The sequence below is a fragment of the Triplophysa rosa genome, linkage group LG18 (genome assembly GCF_024868665.1).
Source record: "Triplophysa rosa linkage group LG18, Trosa_1v2, whole genome shotgun sequence".
Taxonomy (NCBI): domain Eukaryota; kingdom Metazoa; phylum Chordata; class Actinopteri; order Cypriniformes; family Nemacheilidae; genus Triplophysa; species Triplophysa rosa.
In genome coordinates this window covers 19,864,180-19,886,722 of record NC_079907.1, presented here as the reverse complement: position 1 = coordinate 19,886,722, position 22,543 = coordinate 19,864,180, and the positions used below count along the sequence as shown (strand labels likewise).

General features: G+C 37.9%; 1 protein-coding gene across 4 annotated transcripts in view; it reads left to right on the top strand.

The window, feature by feature from the left end:
• Positions 1-105: 105 nt before the first annotated feature.
• plce1 (phospholipase C, epsilon 1) overlaps positions 106-22,543 on the top strand; it is a 92,191-nt gene continuing 69,753 nt past the window's right edge. For 3 of the 4 annotated variants that reach the window (XM_057358170.1, XM_057358169.1, XM_057358167.1), the window contains exons 1-2: positions 107-255; positions 5,753-7,064. In XM_057358170.1, the coding sequence (XP_057214153.1) occupies positions 5,931-7,064 (1,134 nt within the window). In that variant the 5' untranslated portion in view covers positions 107-255; positions 5,753-5,930. Of the gene's footprint in view, positions 256-5,752; positions 7,065-22,543 lie in introns of all 4 variants that reach the window. The other variant, XM_057358168.1, reaches the window with a different exon arrangement.

Genomic DNA, 22,543 nt, shown 5'->3' with positions numbered 1-22,543 from the left:
TCTGAAGACATGTAAACCACGTGTCTTTTACAGCATGAGGTGTGCTGCGCGCTCCATACAGAAGATCGACTGTAGATCAGCTGTGTGTCCTGACACTGACGCGCGCGTTCCCGCGTCCGTGCACTTCAGCGCTACATTGTTCACAGTGTTGGCGCGAGTTTGTCTGAGGGGAGATGAAAGCGCGAGGAATTATCACACAGCAGGATGAGTGAGGTTGCACTGTCACGCGGTTTTCTGATTTGACTCTCTGCAGCGGTAAGTTGCGTTTCAATCGTTGCTACGTGTTTGCGTTTTCCTCTTTAACTTCGCGTTCATTTTAATGCACTAAATATCCGCCGCGTTTGGGTTTCAAAGCAAAGTCTGTGTTGGTTCGCAGAGAGTGTGAGGTCGTGAACGATGTCAAGTTGTTGTAGCGACTCTGACGTGTATTCACTGTACTAAGTTGTTTTATTTAGGGTATTTTTATACCTTGTTATAATTACATTGTACTTCGGCGTGCTACGCGTTACTGCCATGGTGCATGTATACAAATCATCATAACCGTGAAACTTGTGTTTCCCCCTTATCGTGTCCAAAACAAAAAATTGTAATGCTGTGGTGGTACTTAGGTTTAAGTTATGGTTGTCAGTCAGACCGCAGGTTTTTTTTTAAATATTTGTTCTCATGTATGTTTGTGTGCATGCATGTTTGTTTTGGTGTATGTTTTTGTTTATTTACGTGTGTAAGTTTGTTTCCATGTCAGACCAGCAGTGTTGTTTTTAAACCTGTGTGTGACATCATACACATATGGGTTCATTTAGAGAGTTGTTAACTAAAGCCAAAGCCTAAAACTTTACCCTACCAGAAGACATTCTGCCCCTTTTCTATCCCTTAAGACCCCTTTCTCTGGACAGGCTCCCCCAAGTCTGAATGAAATCATCATCACTAATGGAAATCTGACGTTGCTGTAGTGTGTGTTATGAGTGACTGACCTGACCATCATCTGGATTCTGTTACCTGAACTCTCTTTCAAACCGCTTTCGTTCAGACTGGAAAATCTGAATGGGTGGAAAACGGTCTGTTTCAGTTGACATGGCGCACTGTTATTTTTTTTATCAGAAACTTGACTGAGAAAGAGCTGGAGTGAATTGTACTGTGATATCAGATGGGGTCTGTTGCTTTGCTTCAAACAGCCTTAAACTCATAGACCCTTGACCAGCTTCGCCGGTATGACATCATGACTGATGGTATGACAGGACAAACATTGTTGTGTGTTATTTGCTTTCAATGTGAATTGCCTGAGGCTGATTCTGAGTTTTCTGAGTTGTGAAACTGGACACGAGTGGACACACCTCAGGTCTGTGTGACTAATCGTAAACACCCACAATGTGTCAAAGGATTTTGAATATGAACTTAGACTTAACGCTTGGACAAATTCTTTCCTTGAGCTAAAAAAAATTGATTAACATAAATACATGGGAGGTAACGATATAAAAATCTCACGGTGCTATAATATCTCGGTGTAATGCTTGCGGCACAATATTTCTCATGATTCATGATATTTAAAAAGACAAATAAAGACCTCAAAAAAGTGCCATAAGCATTTAATAAACGATTATTGAACATTGCAATGATGTACAAATTAGCCATGTCATATCCTGTCCTCTTTTCTTTATCCTCTAATCATAATTGTTGCTTTGAGGTATGAGGTATAGTATGAGAAAGGTCAAATGACTTCAAACTCTCTCTTATAAAATAAAAAAACTGAACCAGCTGGACCTGGACAGAGGTAATATCTATTATATTGTTTAACATTCTCTATGTTAAAGGCCCGGAAGACCTATCGTTTCATACAGTCATGTGACCACGATAATATTGAGACAATTATGCTATTGCCATACCATGAAATTGATAATATTGTTACATGCCTATACCTCTTTTACTATTTTTACAGTGTTCTTGCACTGTGGTCTCTTAGAACAGGAACACATTGTCACAGAATTTACCCAGTTGCAATCGAAATGCTTATTATTTACTTATTTGATCAATTAGTTTGTGGTCTCAAATTAACCTGTGGTTATCATCATGATAGTTTACTCGCACATAGACTGTTGCAGAGCTGAACAACGCGTCGCTCCAGTAGCCGGTGGTCAGACTAAATCATCTACAGATGGTTATTTTGTTCGGCCTTCAGAAAAGAAGGGAGTGGGGGGGGTGCGGAGGTGGATTTGGGGGAGGTGGGAATTCCCGTAATTTCCAAACGTTACAATAGCCTCATGCCTCATCAGACACCCACTCCCACCCACCGCTCCGGCACGATGGCCTCTCCGCTGCTCCAGTTCGTAGTTTAGATAACTGGACCTTGTTAAGTTTTTCAGACGAGTAACACCCACTGCAGGCCAATATAATCTGAACTTTAGTCCGTTGCACGTGACCTCCCTTGTGGAGGGTTGATCTGATCAGGAATTGCAGGAATAATAGTTTGGCTTCAGCCTTTGCTAAAGTAATATAAACAAACCAAGCGTTTTTAGAACTTACCGAAGTATCAAAAGTGTCTGGTAAAGTGAGCATCATTGTGGTGTTAAGTGGTGTTAAATGTTTAATTTTCAAAAGCCGTAGAACTCATAATTTTCACTTCAGATATAAGTGTGTTTGGTTAAGGACAGATGTAAGATTGAGAAAACGTGAAACACCAGTTTTAAACTGCTGGCAGTTAAGTCAACTGTAATAAATGATGATGGAGGTTTCTGATTGTGATGTCACATGAGTCATGTTCATTAGTGAAAGTGTGAAAGTGAAAGTGACCTATTAGTCAGATATGGTGACCCATATCCGAAATGTGACCTCTGCATTTAACCCATCCAGAGAGTAGTGAATACACACACAGCAAGTGGTGAACACACGTACACCCGGAGCAGTGGGCAGCTATCACTGCAGCGCTAGGGGAGCAAGTGAGGTGTCCTTGCTCAAGGGCACCTCAGTCATTACCCGCCCTGGGAATCGAACCGGCAACCTTCTTGTCACGAGTCCGACTCTCTAACCATTCGTTCAGCAGCTTATGAGACTTTAACCATAGTTAAACAGCTTGACAATACTCCTTTTGGCAGGTACACTGTAAAACATTTCTGTAGAAATTACAGTGTTACTGGCAGCAGTTTGCTAGTAACTTACTGTAGATTTACATTTATGTAATTTACTGGCAACAGTTTGTTCAAAGATAAATGAACATTAAACATTAACAAGACTTTATTTTAACAGAAATAAAACTGTAAAATAACATCCTCATGCAAAGCATTCTGGGAACCAAAAATTAGAAAAAAACAGAAAAGGTTATTTTATGTGTTTTTTTCAGTATACAGTAGTTAAAGACTCTTGTTAATGTTTAATGTTCATTTATCTTTGAACAAACTGTTGCAAATAAATTATATAAATATAAATTTACAGTAAGTTACTGGCAACTACAGCAATTTTTTTACAGGCCCTTAAAGCTAATTATTAGTTTTGCTTGCCAAGTTAAACTATTGCCATATGTGCTGTTCAAGTTTTATAGTAAAATGTAATTCCCCAGAAGTTGCACTTTCATAGCTCAGGGGCCGGTTGTTCAAAAGTAATCTGATTGGATTTTGGCTATCGGATTGGATCAAATCTTAAAAATAGGTTGTTCAAAAGCAAAAAATGGATTGAGAATTTGATTAGATCACAAAATAGGTTTTGATCTGGATCAAATTGTCAGTTTGTGTTGTTCAAAACTTTTTAGTAAAATCGGGATATCTTTGATAAAAAAAACAGGATTATAATGATCCCAGCAGAAGGGTGCATTTCAGGAACAGTAAATGTAATAAAACTTTAAAACTGGACAAAAATACAACATTTATATCATGTAATATACACACAGACATTATATTTTTATTGTGTTAATGTTAAATAAAAATTAGAAATATACATTGGGCTTCCTATTAAGCTTTTCAATAGCCGACAGTAAAGAAAATCAGATTTTGGCAGCATAAAATAATGGCAATTTAAATTTTAAATGTTTTTATCACTGTTTGTAAATATTAGCGATGAATCAGTCAAAAGTAATTCTTTGTGGGTAAACGCAAAGTCTATTGGGTGAACACAATGCAATTTTTTCTGAGTAAACAAAAGCATTGATATATATATATATATATATATATATATACCTGTATATATATTTCTTGTTTCCCATCTCATATTTTTTCCATCACCATGTCCCTTGGGCTTCCCAGGGCTTCCGTAGAGTACTAGTAATCCAGATTTGGTTATCTGAGAAAGTGTGTATCTGGATCAGGGTGATCCAACCCAGTTTTGCCTTGAAAAACTGCCACAAAAGTAAAATGGATTATCTGATCCTGGATAGCAAAACATGGGACTTCCAAATCCAGATAATTCTGATCCAGATTAAATTTTTTGAACAACATTGTTCTCAGTTTCATTCGAGTATCAATTTAGTTTGGGATGTTTCTCAAAAAATTATTTGGGAGAAAAAAATGAGATTTGAAATGCAGATTGTAGCGGGAACATAATCTGGATTTGGGTAAATTTGATGAGAAACGTGGCCGCTATTTTCACTGCAAATCTAAACGTGGACATGCTGATATTTCTTAAATGCAAAAAAATCCAAGAAAAGCTCAGACAGTATTAGTTTGTTTATATTAAAGAGACTTTTTCTATTATTAATTTGTGATAAAATTGCAGTTTAGTTTTGTTATTTGAAATAAAACATTATTTTATTATATAAAGAAACGTGAAGCATTTAAGAAATAATGCAAGGGAAGTTGTTCATTTCTAATTTGTTTCAACTCATTTTGTAAAAATAAATCGTGAATAAATCGCATCGTGAGATCAGAATCGTGACTCGCATCGCATCGTGAGCTGAGTGAATCGTTACATCCCTAGACTTTACAAATCTGAGCTCAGTTTGACACATTGTTGACATCTCTTCTGAAACTCTAATGACAAGAGACATTTGTGAGAAATATCTGAAATACTGTAGACATGCATCAAGCAAAACTTTCCATTTGCTCTCTATTTAATCTCATTGATGTATTAAAGAACTTATTGAGATGTTAAAAGGGATCATGTTATAAAAACACTTTAATTTTTTACTGGTGGTACGTACCATTCAAAACTACTTTTTGACTTTTCATTTGATATAAAATAGTCTTTTACTCTGCAGTAGTGACCTCTTTACCCAGTCTCTTCAAACACTCAAGTGTTGAGTTATGAAAGCAATCCTCCTCGCTGTGCTAATGCAGTGATTTATTGTTGACTGTGTGGGTGTGAGAACTGAGCCATATTTAAAGACTGACTGACTGAATAGAGCCGGAGTCAATGCAGGCAATGCCCCCCCATCTCATTTGGGCCATTTCCCTCCGAGCGAGACTTTACATTCCTCCTGAGACCCCCGCATATTTACAGGGAATGGGGGGCTACAGACTGTGGTGAGATTTTGTCCAGCTGTGCGATTTCCTGAGAGGGAGAGACTTTCTGTGTGGATGTGAGTTTTCATTTCATGTTGTCAGAATGTGCGTCCTGTCCACAGCTTTCCTCACGAGACGGCTTGGCTCTGATAAGGACTGAGAAACTCCTAGCCTTACCCAGGCCAAGTAAAACCAGTTTGTTGAGTTACACAGTGTTTACTCTTCCTCTTGTACTGTCATATTTCTCAATTGAGGAAACGTTTCAGGTCACTTATGGTATGAGAGTTTGTATATTGACGTTTGTTTTTCTTGTTTCTTGCCGTCTCCTCTAGCGCTCTGAGCCCTTGAGGTCTTCGGAGAAGAGGTTACACTGGGGAGGAGCGAGTATTGAGAAGACACAGGCGTCCCTTCTGTCAGACCCACTGATATATTCTCATCCATCTCTGGTGTTGGAAAACTTTCCTACCGAAAAGGCTTGGTGTAAGTTAAGCGATCAGGGTTCTTGGTGATATGAGGGTTCGTGTCGAGAGACAAGCACACGTTGGCCTTGTGAGCTCCATGGCTTCTGAGGGTGCTGCCGCTGTGCTCGGAGTGAAAGGTCTTTGTAAAGAAAGTTCAAAATCTGCAAACAAAAGTCATCTCATATCTGTCAACTTTGGCTTGCTGGACGGAAAATCCCCTCGGACACGGCTCCGTTTCCCATTTAGTCCTTTGGAGGGCAACCAGGATAAATCTCCAGGCACAGATCGCCGAACATGGAAGTCTTTGGACACTAGGTCTAAAAGTTTGGATTGCCTGGAGGAGAATTACAGGTCCACAAGCTGCCACTGCAGTGCTGTAAATCGGGGGGCAGAGGGATTATGTGTTTTCCAGATGTGTGGGTTTTGCGATCCAGTGGAAAGCAAAGAAGAACGGCCAGAGAACAGCTTTTCTAGTTGCTGGGGAAAGGTGAGCCAACAGAGGAAAGCCGACGGTTTTTCATCCGACGTGACTTGCCTCGCTGGAGGAAAGCCGACATTGAGCGGCTCAGATGGTGCTTTGTGCCAACTGGAACGTGACATGGGCCAGTACTCCGAGGAGAGGCTGCAGCCTTGTGCGATGGACCTCAGGAGAAGCAGCTTGCCAGTCTCCTCGCCACAAGGCTCCCACTGCACCCGAGGCTGTGGCAACAATGGTGACATCAAGATGCACGACAGGACGGACCTTAAGTGCGAACTGTGCCGCAAAAATGGCTTCTCCAGTCTGGAAAGGCTGAACAGGAAAACCAAACCCAAATGCATGCTGGACAGATGCTTGAAGAGATCTGTGCCTTTCAGGTTGTCCGCAAGCCAGGACTGTAGTGACGGTGAAGGTGCCGTATCCGACAGCGAGTTTGTGCGTAACAGAAAGGAACGCTCCACCGTTCTAGTCAGGAGATACCTGAAGAACAATCAGAAAATCAAGAAGACCGTGTGCACAGGCACCAGGGCCATTGTGAGGACCGGTCACATCTCTGAAAGAGCCTGGCAGAGCGTTTGTGGGCAAACGTGCCACCTGGGTATGAGGTGTACACATGAGGCCGGAGGCTACAGCAGAGCACTTCTGGCCATCCAGCTGCATGTTTCCAGAGCTCTTCTCGTCTATCCAGGGGTCAGGTTTACAGAGGTAAGGTCACTTTCTCTTCACACTAACACGCGACACAGTATGAATGCTTCCTTTATGAACCCAATGTTATTTAGGTGTTAGGTTAAAGCTCTATGAATGTGCTACAGTTCTTGCACTGAATGTGTGTGTCTTAGCTCATGTTTTGAAATTATTTTGCTGAATCAGGCTGATTTCATTTACATGTAATTGTGCTCAAAGGTGCTTGCTGTATTACTGTTAGTAATGCTTATAATACACATGAAACTTTGTGTAACACTGTTTATGCCACATATAATGTCTTTTTGAGGAAAGATGTGCCGTTACTTTTCTAATGGATGAAACTTAAAATTCGCTGGAAAGGAATGATTCACATAGAGCGACTAGAATGTGGACCAGTTATTAATCCCTTAGCGTTCCTAAAATCACTTTTATAATTGTATTTGTACCATGGGGGGTACGGTGGAACGCTGAGGGGTTAATTGTGCTAAAAACAACCCAAGCAATCCCATACCCCAGAAATCCCAGAAAACCCAAACATTTACTTTGTGAATGTGCCACTTTATTGATGTCTCGTTTTTTTACAAATTGAAACGGGAATGTTTCATTTAAAATGACCAATGGATTTCTTATTGACATGAGTTTTGATTAAATCCACAAACTATATGGTTTTATTAAGGTAAAACTGGTTTGTTTTGATGGGAGGACAGGAAATTGCTGTTTATTGTGGAACAATATTATTATCTTTATTATCTGTCAATATTATGTTCATATTCTTCAGTGGTGTCTGTACATTATGTAACATGTTAATCAGTTTCACTGCAGTGTGTCTCTTTAATGACATCAACTGTACCATGAAATCTGTCATTTCTCCTTTTTTTGGGTAATTTTGCAAATGCCTTTTATTCAGATTTTTATATTATGGGAATAAATGGGATGGATGAGGAAAACGCAATCAGTTTATTTTTAGGAGCAAAAATGAACAGCGATGCAATGCAGGGTTTATAGTAAATGTAGAGTAAAGATCTTTTCACATACAGTCTGAATATTTCGTATGCGTTTTTTCGTATTTGGCGCTCGTTTGTACGGTGTCTCTGAATTGTCAAAACGCCTCTCAAAATGCATGCTACGGATGCGAAAAACGCAGAAAATCAAACCCAGTTTGAATTTTTTTTTGACAGACGAAATATCGGAGGCGGTGTGTAAATGTGATTGACACAACGTGAGGTCGTATTTATTTTTTTAACGTGCGGAAATTTCGGACTAGGGCTGCAGCTATCGATTATTTTAGTAATCGAGTATTCTACTGATTTTCCATCGATTAATCGGGTATTCGGATAATAAGTACGTTTTCTTTATTAAAGAGCAAGTCTAAATATACAAGAGAAAATAAGACGGGTCTCTTAAAATGCACAACTAATTTGTTTCCTTTTTAGAAAAATTTACATATTTATTGCTGAAATTGCATAAATTCATATTTGTGGAAACTAAACCCATTTACTACATTCCATTGCCATATTACATTCAAAATGCAATATAGGCCTAATACAAATGTATAAATATGAAACATTAATAAAAATAGAAAGAATAATTTCAAAGGTAAACAACTAACTTCAGCTTATGCATGATGAATTTAGTTTATCTAAATTAGTTTTAGTTTCTTTTTTTTAATATTAAATAGTAATATATTTGTCCACATAAAATACCGAGTTAATCTGACTTTTATTTTGGCAGGTCGGAAGACGCTTATTTTTTAGGGCGTTAGCTTCACTCAGTAAAATGTTCTGAAATAAACTCTCAGAGAGCAACTCTGGAGATTAAGGCCCTGTCCCAAATGACACACTCCGGTCTTGTGGACCTCCTCTGAGTCCACACTTGGTGACGTCAGGAAGTGCAGACCTATAGGGAACTAGGCACGAGTCCACAAGGGTACATGGGAGTGCATTTTGGGACAGACTTGAGGTCATCACACGGGAAAGAGCAAGCGGTGCTTTCTAATCACTCTCGCGGTACTTTGTTGTCATTCGCTGATCAGTCTGCGCAGCACCTCGTGAAGTCGACCACTTGTTGTCCCACTGTTGTTATTTGGGACTGGAGCTGCCGGTTTTTATTGTTCTGTAGTTCATATGTTGATATACCACCCGAGCATTATACAATAGATACTTATGTTTGTAATGCATTAATTTGTCATGACGTAAATGCAACTGCTTATGTATATGTATTTATTTGTATACACTATTCTTCTGTATACACTTCTTAATATGCATATATGTTGTTATTTAATATTTCTCTATAATACAGAAGCTGTGTTGTTCAGCTTTACAGAGTCCAGAGACAACTAGATATAAATCTACAACAAAACATGGCTTATTACCTTAAGTAAGAAAATGCACTGCATTCAAAGTTTTTATTCTTGAATAGCTGGCTTAATAGAAAATAAATAAGCAATAATACGAATAAGTAACTAATTAAAAAAATTGAATTTTATCAAAACATACATTTAAAAATGTATCCGTCATGTTGACGTATATTTATTTATTTATTTATTTATTTATCAATAGGGTAAATTACAATATGTAATAGTACAAAATTGCACAATGCAAATAACCAAAACAAAAAAACACATCAGTTATACATCTGAAACATTAAGAATTTTATCCAGTAGCCGAGATGTCTTAACAGCTTTGCTATTGTTGCGTAATAATACTAAAGAATCAACAAATTCTTTATATCTGTGGCAAACAATCTACATTTGGTACAATTGACAAAATTTTTGCTTTATGTATATGGTATTTTCCAAGTAGAATAAGAATTTTAAGAATATTATCTATTTCCAAAGAACCAGTATCACAATCCAAAAACAAGACCATTTTTTTCAGTTATATTAATAAACTTATAAAATGTCTTAAAAATCAACAAAGAGATATGTTTACGTATATGTCTGACATCCACGACACTCCTCCCATCCGTTCTGTGATTGGGCGCTCGCAAGGATTCCTGGGTAGGGGACTTCAGTGGAGTCTGCGTCAATGCGGGCTTCGCCGAAGACCGTGTCGAGGGTACAAAGGAGGCGCTCGCGAGCAGACTTATGAGCGCTAGAAAGGCAAATGGGACACCCTACGGACTCGTAGACTTGGCGAGAACGCGCAATTTAAGTCCACGAGACTGCAAGTCCACATGAAGTGCGCCATTTGGGACAGGGCCTAAGTTCATGTCCTCATTCAGCGCAGACGCAGACAAATTCGTGAGCATCACGCGTGTAGCACGTTAAACTGTGCAGTTCATTCACTCAGAACAGACAGATGATGTGTAAATAACAGGATTCGGCGTCCACATGTCCGCATGTAGTTTTATGGACTCAATGCAGCCGGAAAACAAGTTTCACTCGCAAAATAGACTAAAACCAAGTAAAATAGCAGTTCACCATTTCAATAAGCGATCACTTATTTATCAGCATGAGACATGCGTGTGAACAGACTAAAATGCGTGTGTCTCGCGGTGAATGCGTGAGACTTGAGAGCCCTGTAACATGAATAGAGTTTAGCGGGCTGTGTGTTAGTAATAACGGTCCGTGGGGGTTTCAGCCCTATTTCGGACACAAATTTCGGACTCGATGTGCAATGGCCTAAAATCAGATTTTTTTATTTATTCAAAAACCTGTTTGTGACTCTTTCTTCTGTGGAACACAAAAGACGATATTTTGAGAAATGGTTTTCTGTTCATACGATGGAAGTCAATGGGGTTCAGTGTTGTTTGGTTATCAACATTCTTGAAAATATCTTCTTTTGCGTTCTTGAATAGAAAGAAACTCATACAGGTTTGACATGACACCAGGATGAGTAAAAGATGAAAGAATTCTCATTTTTGGGTGAACTCTTCCTCTAATTGTGGTAATGTGTGGTCATTTAATGGTGCCAGTCTATTTAACAAATGGAAAATGGCCAACGCTCAATTGCGCCCTCAATTGTAATCATTAGGAGGAGATTTTATGGGCCAAGAAACTGTCTCGCTCGTAAGGACACAAAGCTCAAGTCAGCGTACGCTATAGGCACGAAACAGCTTGAGGTTTCATTGACAGATGATTTAGTAGGAGGTGCCGTGAACCTCAGATCTACTGTGCGTCTCTGAGCTAAGACGGACGTTTTACTGGAGCTCTCGTAAAAAGCACTGCTTGTTGTGTTAAGGTCCGTTCCAGCGCTGTCTGGTCGGGACACTGAAGCCACTGTTCGGGGTCTCGCACTGATGCTTAAAGACATTAGGGCTTTATTGGCCCTTTGGGGCCTTCCCCACCGCCTCATTCATTCCTTATGGATGAAAACCGAGCGATGGAGAGCGAGAAGACCAGCACAGAAAGCGTTTACATTTTTAAAACCTAACTTTGGTTATGTGAAACTCAGCCTTTGGTTTCTTCAAACCACAATCATTTGAATAATTGAATGACTGCTGTATTAGACCGCTCTTTCCATAACACAGTGTTTAGTGTTGGCAGGATAGTGCAGCATTGTGCGTTTTATTGACCAAATTTGAATATGAATTGGGTTTTGGCTCAAGTTTTATAGTTGGAACTTTGTACTTTGTCATTAAGTTTTTATGTGAAGCTGTTTTGACACGACGTTGTTGCATTTCAGCATTTAGTCTTTTCACTTTTCACAGTTTTTGGATCACACACGTCCTAGACTGTACTAGATGTGATGCACCATGCGACATCTTTTTCATGATAATCAGGGTTTTTGTCCTAACTGGCCGCCGCACCCATAAAGTTCTGTGCAACATGAATATTAATATAATATAATAATCTGAACATCTGGATCTTGTAACTTGATTCAGAGGAAAATTTGGCCACTATACTTTTTCCATCCAATAAAAATGATTCAATAAAGCAAGCCAAAACATGAAGGTTTTATAAAGTTGTGTGTACTCTCTCTCTCTCTCTCTCTCTCTCTCTCTCTCTCTCTCTCTCTCTCTCTCTCTCTCTCTCTCTCTCTCTACTTATATTCACTTTTCATGCCTTTAGCACCTGGCATCATCCACAGCAGCTTATAAGTGTCCTGGCTGTATGTGTGACTGTGGCCAATACCTGACAAACGTGCAGTTCCAAAAAATTCCCATGGCATATTTACATGTCCGTCTGACCTGCGCTTGGAATGAGAGACTGGTCTCTTTAATTAAGCTGAGCTTGTGTTTTTACTGCTGTTTGCATTCGCCCTCAGATGTTGACACTGTCGTCCCACTCAGCAGTATATTTTAAAGACACATCTGTTAAATGACTTTAATTATGTCTGTTGTAATAGCAGCAGCCGTAGGGAGGACGTGCAGAACGTCTCTCTTCTGCCCCAGCAGATGCCACTGGGCTCTTGAAGCAGGTTATACTGTAGTTAAGTGGTTATTCATGGCAGTTTATTGTAAAACTAGTTAAACCTTTCAAAGTAGCTGCAAGCAAACAACTAATTAAATAATTGTTGAATAGTAGTGTTTTAACAGGCCAAAAAACTCTCTCAGCCTAAAAAACTGATCAAATTGCATTTGTTCAATGTTTTAAGATTTAGCTTGACCCAATGACAGTTTGCACCATCAGTTTTGTCCTGCTTTAAATTAAATTTGCACGTCTTCAATGCTGTCACGTTTCTGAAAGTCACCCGGGTATATCTTCTGTATTACTGGTATAGAAAAGACTGAGCTGCAACAAAGCTGTCACTATTGCACATCTGGCAGATGCTTTTATCCAACACAACTTGGCAACAGTTCATTCAAGTGATGCATTACGTTTTACCAGTTTGTTTGCTCAGTTGGGATCAACCCTATGACCTAATTGAGTTACAGGAAGTTTAGAGAAAAGCCCATGAAATGCAACTATAGAATACTGCTCGAGCCTGGAAACCTGTGGGTCGAGGACCAAACCTTATGATTTTGTCCCGAGCCCCACAATTTCTCGCATTTTGTTAGACAATTCTTTGTAAAAATATAATAAAATAAATCAAATATTTGTTACTAAATCCCACCATACATGTCATCTGAGGGAAGAATCAGCTGTTTTCACAAATGGATGTCTGGTTAAGGGTGGAATTTACTGCTCTGGTTTGTGGTATTAAGGGAAATGAGGCTAATAGCTGTTGCCTGCCACACCACAGGAAGATAAACAGAGAGAACGGCCGTGTTATTGGCTGTTTAGCGGCTGATAGATTGTACAGCAGTTCCAGAGATCTACAAACAGGTAATGAGTAATGAGAGCGCTGATAAGAGTTCTGTCAGTGACCCAGAGAGATACCGTGAGGAAAAATGTTGCATGGACTGTTGGGGCCTTAGATTTTTAATGCCATTTTTACAATAAGTGCATACTGTGAATTCAAAAGTTCTTGGATGTTGAATGACACGTTATATGTCTTTGTGCAAGACTATTGTTTAAAATGGTCAGTTCGTGTGCATATCAGGGATGTTTAAATCTTTTGACATCTACATCTCGCGTAACATTTCCAACGTGATTGCGTAATACGGAAGTAATCTATATATAATATAAAAAAGTTTTAATGTTTAAAAGGTATATCATTTTTTAGTTTTCTTGGAAAATTACTATTAGTTCGCTAGACAACACCCTTATTCGTCCACTGGTGTCGTGTAGAGCCTTTTGAAGCTGCAAAGAAACTGAAAATTGGACCTTAACCAACAGCCCCCCGTTGAAGTCCATTATATGGAGAAGAACTCTGGAAAGCTTTCCCCATAAGCTTCAATTTGTTTTCGACAGAAGGAATAAACACTGACGTCTTGGATGACATGTGGGTGAGAGAATTGTCATGAAATTTAAATTTTATAGTGAACTACTCTTTTAAACTTCAGTCAACTACTTTTTCTTCACTGCTCTACAAACAAGAAGCTTGATTAACCCTTATGCGGTCTTCGATTGAGGTGTACACTCATGGTCTTTGGGGTCTCTAGAGACCCCAGGCAACAAAATGTAATTTTGTAACAAAGTAATTGTTTTTCTTTTACAAATGTAATTTTTCTTTTTTTAAATTTATATTAATTAAATATTTATTTTATTTTATACAAAAACAGCTTTTATGTTAAATTCACTTTATAAAAGACATACATTTCTAACTTTCATTTATGAGGATAACATGGACAATTTGAAATGGTTTAGTCGGTGTAAGATTTTTGCCCATCTTTTGGAAAATGTCGTTTTAATTTTTTACTTTTATCACTTTAACCAGGAGAGTCTTGCAGAGCTCCACTATCTGCTATGTGCTATTAGACCAACTGAAAGATATATTTTCACGTTTTTTTCAGTTGGATTCATATTATAGATCAGATTCATATTATTCATACATATTATGAAATCACAATTATAACATTAAAAATTATTTTTTGTCAAAGTTTTTCAATAATGTTACATTATGATTAGAATCAAACCTGAACATGATGTTACAAAGAGAAAAGTTGGAGTCTTTAGAGTTTATCATTTATTTCAATCATCTGTTTTCCATATAATTCTACAAATTTAATCTAAATATTAGTTACTAACTGTATGAGAACTGTGTCTGTGTGCTAAATTGTTTTGTCTCATCCTTTCATCTCTCGCTCTCCCTCTCTCTCTCTCTGTGCGTGTGTGAGCATGATCATTTTGCATTGTAGATGTGTTTTGCATTGTTGGAAGTGTGCCACTTCATTTCTGTCTATGCGTGTTCTGCGTTGTTTCTAATTTTGAGGATGAATTTTGTCCATTTTCTAAGCGGGGCCTACAGAGACCCCGAAGACCATGAGTGTGACTTTTTTTCTCACTAACATAAAATCAAGATATCATTCCATTTTTTTTATCTAGAAAGTGTTGACCACCGTACAAAGTTTCATGCCATTTGGACAAAGATAATTTTTTTATTATTTCAATAAGACTCCGAAGACCGCATAAGGGTTAAATAAGAGCATAAGGGTTAAAGAGCTTTAATATTTCTTATCTTGTAAAACTGCCTTTATGTCATTTTTTTCTTGAATTGAAGCCTGTTCACACCTGTTTAAAATGTAATAAATTGTTCTAAATTTAAAGGGATACTCCAACCTAAAATTAAAATTTGAAAACCCCCCAGATGGCGGAAAGTTAGCAAAAACAAAGCGCGCCCATTTAGAAAGATGATATGATTGGTCAGTTTTACTGTCACTCAAAATTAATCTCTCCCATTGATTTACTGTACTGTCAGCCAGCGGTATGCTAATTGAAGGTACCCGACGTAAGCACACATTCTTGCAGCATGCGCAGGCTGCGCAGACAGCGTATGACATCGCAGAACTGCGACTGCTCCGTGATCTTGAATTACTCTCGTGAGACGTGGACAGAGTCCGCATCTATCCAGGAAGTCAAATATACGTATCTAAAAGGGAAAATCGTCTGACTTTTATTGAAAACAATATTTTAAAGTTTTTAAATATGATTTTTTACGATAGTTTAGGTCATCACAGAGGGTCTAGAGGGCCCTGAGGGTTTGCTACTGATGCAAAGAGGCCTTTCGTGTTCATCACTGATGTGTTTGATCCGTCACAAAGGCAGTAAGGATCTTATATACAGTGACAGCATTTGAACAGATCAATTTACACCTAATACCACTAATAAAAGCAAAAGCAAATCAATTTGTATTTCATTTGAACTATAATCACATTTGCTACCAATTCATTTGAATTTGTTTGATCTCATATGTTCTCGTACGATTTTATTGACTGTTAGGTTTAGGGGTGAGGCTTTATTATTCCAACCATCATAAGTTTTTCCTATGATTCATATCATACATATTCATTCAGGTTAGCCGACTAGTTACCAATTCCTGTGACATCAGACTGGTTGTAAACATCCCCAAGATGAATGGGTTAAATGTTTTCTGAACTGAATTTCAGGGCAGGGTGTTAATTTATTACCTCACTCTACAAATCTGTGTGTGCTTCAGTCAGGCTACTAAAAAATGTAGTTAAGTTTGTATTTCCATAACTTGAGTTACTGACGCTGCCACAAAGTGTCTTAATGGGTAAAAGATGCTGTAACAAATGAACTCACAAGAGCACATTCCACACATTCCTCTCATTCCTTCAAAGCAAAGTAACCACGGATAGACAGCACCCAGAGCCATCACTAATGACACTCACATACCAGTGACATCACATCCTGTCAATGTCAGGTACTGATAAGAGCTCGCTCTAACTACTCTCACACTAATCTGCATGCTTAACAAAACACAGGACGAGGGGCGGGCAGGGGGTGGCCGGGGCACAGAAATACAAAACATGCCTTGTGTCTCTCTGAGAACTCAGAGTCATTTAGGAGATTTACGGAGAGGTGTTCCCCTCTCAGCATCTCACCATATAATGTGTATCTGGTCACAATATTACGGTCATGATGGACAGTGAGATCTTTTCTCCGTAATCATCATCGGATGTGCAGTTTTGCACTGGTGTGCAGTTTGTTTCTCAGGTTGTAAAATATTGTTTCTCATCATGAGAGAGCGTTGATGCAGTGTCATGATGTCAAGTAGAGCTACATGTAGAAACCTTCAGCCTAGTCAGGGCTGTACGTTAACTTTTTTTGCACTTGGCACCAGTGGTGTAAAGTAACGAATTACAAATACTCAAATTACTGTATTTGAGTAGTTTTTTTTCAGTAAACATGTACTTTTTTTAAGTAGTTTAAAAACAGTGTACTTGAGTACATTTTTAGTGCTGTATCGGTACTTTTACTGCCCTATTTTTCCTCACATTGTCGTCGCTACTTTACAAGTTTAATTTTCATGTGATTGGCTAAGGAGAATAATCAGTCCCGTCACGTGACCCCTTCCACTAGGGGTGGGTGGAAAAATCGATTCGCATATGAATCGCGATTCATCTAGAAAGTGTTGACCACCGTACAAAGTTTCATGCCATTTGGACAAAGATAATTTATTTATTTATTTCAAAAAGACCCTGAAGACTGCATAAGGGTTAAATAAGGGCATAAGGGTTAAAGAGCTTTAATATTTCTTATCTCGTAAAACTGCCTTTATGTAATTTTTTTCTTGAATTGAAGCCTGTTCACACCTGTTTAAAATGTAATAAATTGTTCTAAATTTAAAGGGATACTCCAACCTAAAATGAAAGTCATAATTGACTCACCCTCAAGTTGTTCCAAATCTGTCTAAATTTCTTTGTTCTGATGATTCTCTGTACAATGCTACTTCACTGACTGACCACAGTCAAAACCACTTGTCTCAAATTAAGCTCACATCAGCAACCAGAATGAATTGAGGCATGGCGGCCTAATAAATCATAAATAAAGCAGCAGTCTGGGTCCTCTATGCAGCCATAAAATCCTTCAAACCAACCGCGCTTCCCCTTTCCAAAGTATGCTGTAGGGGATTTACAGTAAAAGACCCGTAGACCAGTTATCATGAATGAAGACAAGTCAGGAATGCAATTAATAGAAGAAAAATTACTGAAGAAAAATAGTTTGTAGTTTTGCCAGCAGAAGTCAGCTTCAGCACTCTCCAGGAGTTCCACAGGCTGACCTGCCTTACATCCAAAATGCAGTAGTATTTAAGCTAACAGAGTCAGCTAACTACGTCATTACTTGGGTAAATCAAGCTCACATGATTGGTTATCAATAGATAATCACTTAAACAAGAACACAAAGCTCTCAAACACTTCTGGAGTCATGAGACAGGACATATAGGCCCGGTTTCACAGACACGGTTTATCTTAAGCCAGGACTATGCCTTAGCAGAATTAAGATTTTTATGTTGCTTTTATAAAAGAAACTCTAGAAGAATACATTACTGGTGTGCATCTTGATAAAACAATGGCACTGATATATTTTAAGATATTTCTGGGCAAGTTATATTCAGTTAAGACAGGTCACGCATTCATTTTAGTCTGGGACTAGCCTTAAACCTGGTCTGTGAAACCGGGCCATAGTCCTATAGATTATCAAAGATGACAGGCATGTACTATAATACGAATTTAAACATGACGTTACATCTGTCTCGTTATTTTCCACTCTTTCTCACTTTCCTGGAACAATACAATCACACATACAGAAACTCCTCAAGTTTAGAGTGTGTGCTAACAGAAGATGTTTTCAAACATGATGATAAGAAGTCCCTTTTCACAGTAACACTGACCTAGCAGGAAGAGAGAGTCTAAGCATTCATTAGAGACTTAAACCATGAATTATTCTCTACTTTCTGTGTCAGAAAAGGTTGGCCTTAATCATGCTTAAATCATCAATTTAAAATAAGATAATGCTGAATGATATTTGATTAATATTTGTCAAAACCACACAAAAGTATTTATATTTGAAGTAAGGTGAAGCACGGCACCCGTCCCTTCAACGTAGAGCAGGATTTGAAGATTTTCTCACATATCTTACACACTTTGATCTGAATAGGCACTCTGAATTCAGCCGTGGATGATGGCGTCACTTCTCCCCAGTTTACAACACCTGTAGCCAAAAACACAAAGCAGAATTCTTTCATATACATCAAATACACATCTAAGATTATATGTTAGCCATGACATTGCTTTAGAAATGCAATAAGCAAGATTACATAAACCCAACCGTTATGCCAAGGAGGCCTTGTGCATACTTCATTGCTCATATTCAAACTTTACACATTCAAACACTTACTGTCAAGCCAGGCATAGTATAAAGTTTCAATAGGGCTTTAAAACTACTCCTCTCCTTTTCAGCAAAACAATAAAGCACAACTTTAGAATTAAGCGTTATATTTAAATAAATAAAACGAAAGTCGTACTCACCAAACAGGAACAGCGAAAACAGCAGAAATGAATTTATAAGTCACGTCGTCTTCTTGTTTTATTGCAAGTGGCATCCAACGTTAAAGGCGCAGTTCTTAATTAACAGCGGCCACTAGCTTTGTATTATAGATTTGCCATGAATCGCTCAGACCAAACACGACGGTGGCCACCACAGTACAAAAAGATGTTGTTCGCATGTTGACGCAGGGAAGAGATTTTGCGGGCATTAGAAAGACTGTAGAAAGAGCTATGTCTTATGTATTACAAGTTTAAAAAGAAGGATAAAAGTCAGGCAGGAGCTAGGACCTGCGTTAATATTATAAAGACTTTACAGCAGAGACACGTTAAGATTAAGGCTTTTAGCAGATATGTACTCACAGATATCTATGGAGATACTTTCCAGCAGAGAGACGTTGGAGAGAAAGATCGTTTAAAATCACCCCCCCGATGAGGTTGCTTTGATTCGGATCAGTATGTGAGTAACATACTAACATACCAAGATATGTTGTTGTCAGTGTTGGGTAAGTTACTCTCAAAAAGTAATTAATTACTAGTTACTAATTACATATTCAATAGTGTAATTAGATTACTGTACAAATTACTCTCTCCAAAAAGTATTTAGTTACTTATTACTAATTACTTTATATATCCTATATCAACCTTGATTAGTTAAGTGATTCAAGGATAGACATGACAGGGCTCTTTTAATTCATTCATATAAATAATATTAAACTACATAATGTAGGCTACTCTTATTAACTGACCAAAGTATTACAAATGTGAGAATTATACATTAAAGCACAGATTTTAAAGTTAGACTTTGAATTTTGATGTCAATTCCACTATTACACACACATATATTAAACAAAGTATTTAGTTTAATTACATCAAAAGTAGCTAATTAAATTACTGAAAAAATAAGAGTAATCCCTTACTTTAGTTTTTCAAGGGAAAAGTAATTAAATTAGCGTAACTAATTACTTAGTAACTAGTTACACCCAACACTGGTTGTTGTTGTAATATTAGCTGTGTGACGGAGCAGTTTTGACTGCTTTAATATTTCACTCGTCCAGATACTGGAGAGAGAGCGAGAGAGCGCGTTGGAGCTGAAACTGGAGAGCGAGCGAGAGTGCGTTTTATTCTTTTACGCAATGATGAATAAACTTTCAGTTAATCCGCGGGTCACATGCGTTCCGCACCGGAGAGCACGATCCGTACGGATCACGGATCTTCCCGCGATCCTTTTCACCACTATACCGCAGCTGAGAGGAAGAGAAAACGCGCGTTGTAGAGTTGTTTGTCCTTTTAGAGCTGCTGTACAAAACATGGCGGCGAATTCAATGTATGTAGGGCCGCTCTGTATGTAGATATAAATAGCTTATTCTAAGGTATAACAAACTTAATGGTTAATTACGTAAGGTCTTTATACACCTCTGAAGAAATAGTTTTGTATATTATATTGTATTTCTGTCAATAGATCCTCCTAAAAATGCCGTATTGTTCCTTTAAGGTGCATTACCGCCACCTACTGTGTGGATCAGAATATCAACGTCGTTACTTTGCCACTAACCAATGAAAAGGCTTGTGGGCGGAGCAACACAGGTAGCCTTTCCCTAGGGGTAGCCACGCCTCGATCTGTAGTCTGCAGACAGGGGCTTCTCCTTGATGCATCAAATTTTTATGTGTCTGTGAGTTTTTTAGCTGCAATATTGCAAAAATCCACTAGGGGGCCATATGCTTTCCATTGGTTTTAACACTTGATCTGAAATTTGACCACAACAGACATTGAGATGCTTTTTTTACTTTTCCAATTAACAGACACAATGAAAAAATACACAAGCACAGAAACAAAATAAAAACAATAAATTGTATGAAACTATACTGTGAGAAGGGAAAGGACATAAACATTTTTAAACCCACTCTTTTAAAAAAAGAAACAATTACTCTTCCTACACACATTATTATATAAAATGGTGATGAAATATGTTTTCTAGAGACTTTCCAACGATATAATGTTTGTCACAATAAGATAAGAATTCACATGCAAAATTTTTTAAGTAAATCAAAACGAGATGTGGAGAAATATTGAGTTCCTGTATCACTCCGTTCGCCAAGTGTCATCCAAACGGCTATATCATGAGGTAAAATTGTCCATCTTTCTCCAAAGTCTCTACGTCAAGTGCTGTGCCCTTATAAGTGAGTAGGGAACATATGCGATTGGAACGCATGCGAAGCAGTTTTGCAAACTGTGCATTACCAGTTATAATGTTGAAAATAACGTTCAATTTCTTGCACAGATCGATCGATTCGCTTAAATAAGACGTCATTAATATATCAAAAGAAGCCGCTCCGATTACTTTTATGTTGCCTCTATCTGTATTTTGAACTTTTAAAGACATGAACCTGTGGACTTGCATTTTATGAAAAAACATGGACCACAACTCCAGGTAAAAATCTTTATTGTTCTACCTAAGAAATAATGTCACATACATCTTGGATGGCTTGAGGTTGAGTAATTGATCAGCCAGATATGACTGTTAATGCTAATCCAATGCAATTTAGGTTACACATTTTTTGTATGCAGTATTTGGGGCTCTTATGTATTAATTTCTGCATTGTGGGGCCTAGTAGACATGATTGAACAGTGTTGGAAGTGCATAAATTGTTTTAACTGGAAAACTGAGCTCAGAACAACTGAATGGTTATGAGTTGTATCCAGTTATATGCTTTATCAGATCACATATGTGTTTTGTTAAAAGTAGCTATTTTCTATATACATCTCCAAATTTGATTATTAATAATGATTCATAATTCATTAAATAACACTGCCTAAAAAGTAACGAGTAACTAGTACTCTGAGTAGTTTTTGAGAAGAGTAATTTTTACTTTTACTCAATTACTTTTTTAACACCAGTACTTTTACTTGTAATTGAATACAATTTCAGCAATGTAACGGTACTTGTACTTAAGTACACATTTCCAGTACTCTTTTCACCACTGCTTAGCACCGATGCTACAGAGGTTAAAAGTTTTGTAGCACAGGCCAAACAGTTGTAGCACAAGTCTATTTTCATCTTTCAAAAAACCAGTGTAGGTGCAGGTCATCACATAAATAGACAGGTAACTGAAAAAAGGACATGAACGTTATACAAATGGATGAATTAGGGCCATATAATTTTTTGTTTTTATCAAATTCATATTTTTCCTTTTTAATTTTTATGAGTTCTGTATTTTCAATGCTCTATTATACAGTAGAAAATACATTTGTCCATAAAAATACTGTAGTATATACTATAGTATTTACTAAGGCTGTGCAAAAATATCGATACAGCAAATTTTTGTTCACGATAGTCCAACCTCTACTATCGATACATTTATTAAAATCAAGTTTTAACGTTATATACAGTACATACGCCCATTGTCTCAAGCGGGAGCAAGCATGGCGCTCCAGCTTCCAGAGCCGACGGGTGGGTGCGTTTTGATTTTAATGATGCGTGTTTAGAGCACGCATGAAACGTGTTCATTGTGATGTGCGATGTGGAGCAAAGATAGAGTTTTTTTTTATTGACGGACAATGAGAGTGTAGCTGAGGGTACCACAAGACTATTAGGTTGCAAAAGCAAAAGTGACTCTATCATTGTGCTCCGCTGTCAAACAATAACTGCGAGTAATTCAATATTCCGTCTCCTAAAATGCAATCTAAAGAATGCACAAACTGACATTAACGCCATCAAACTGATGAG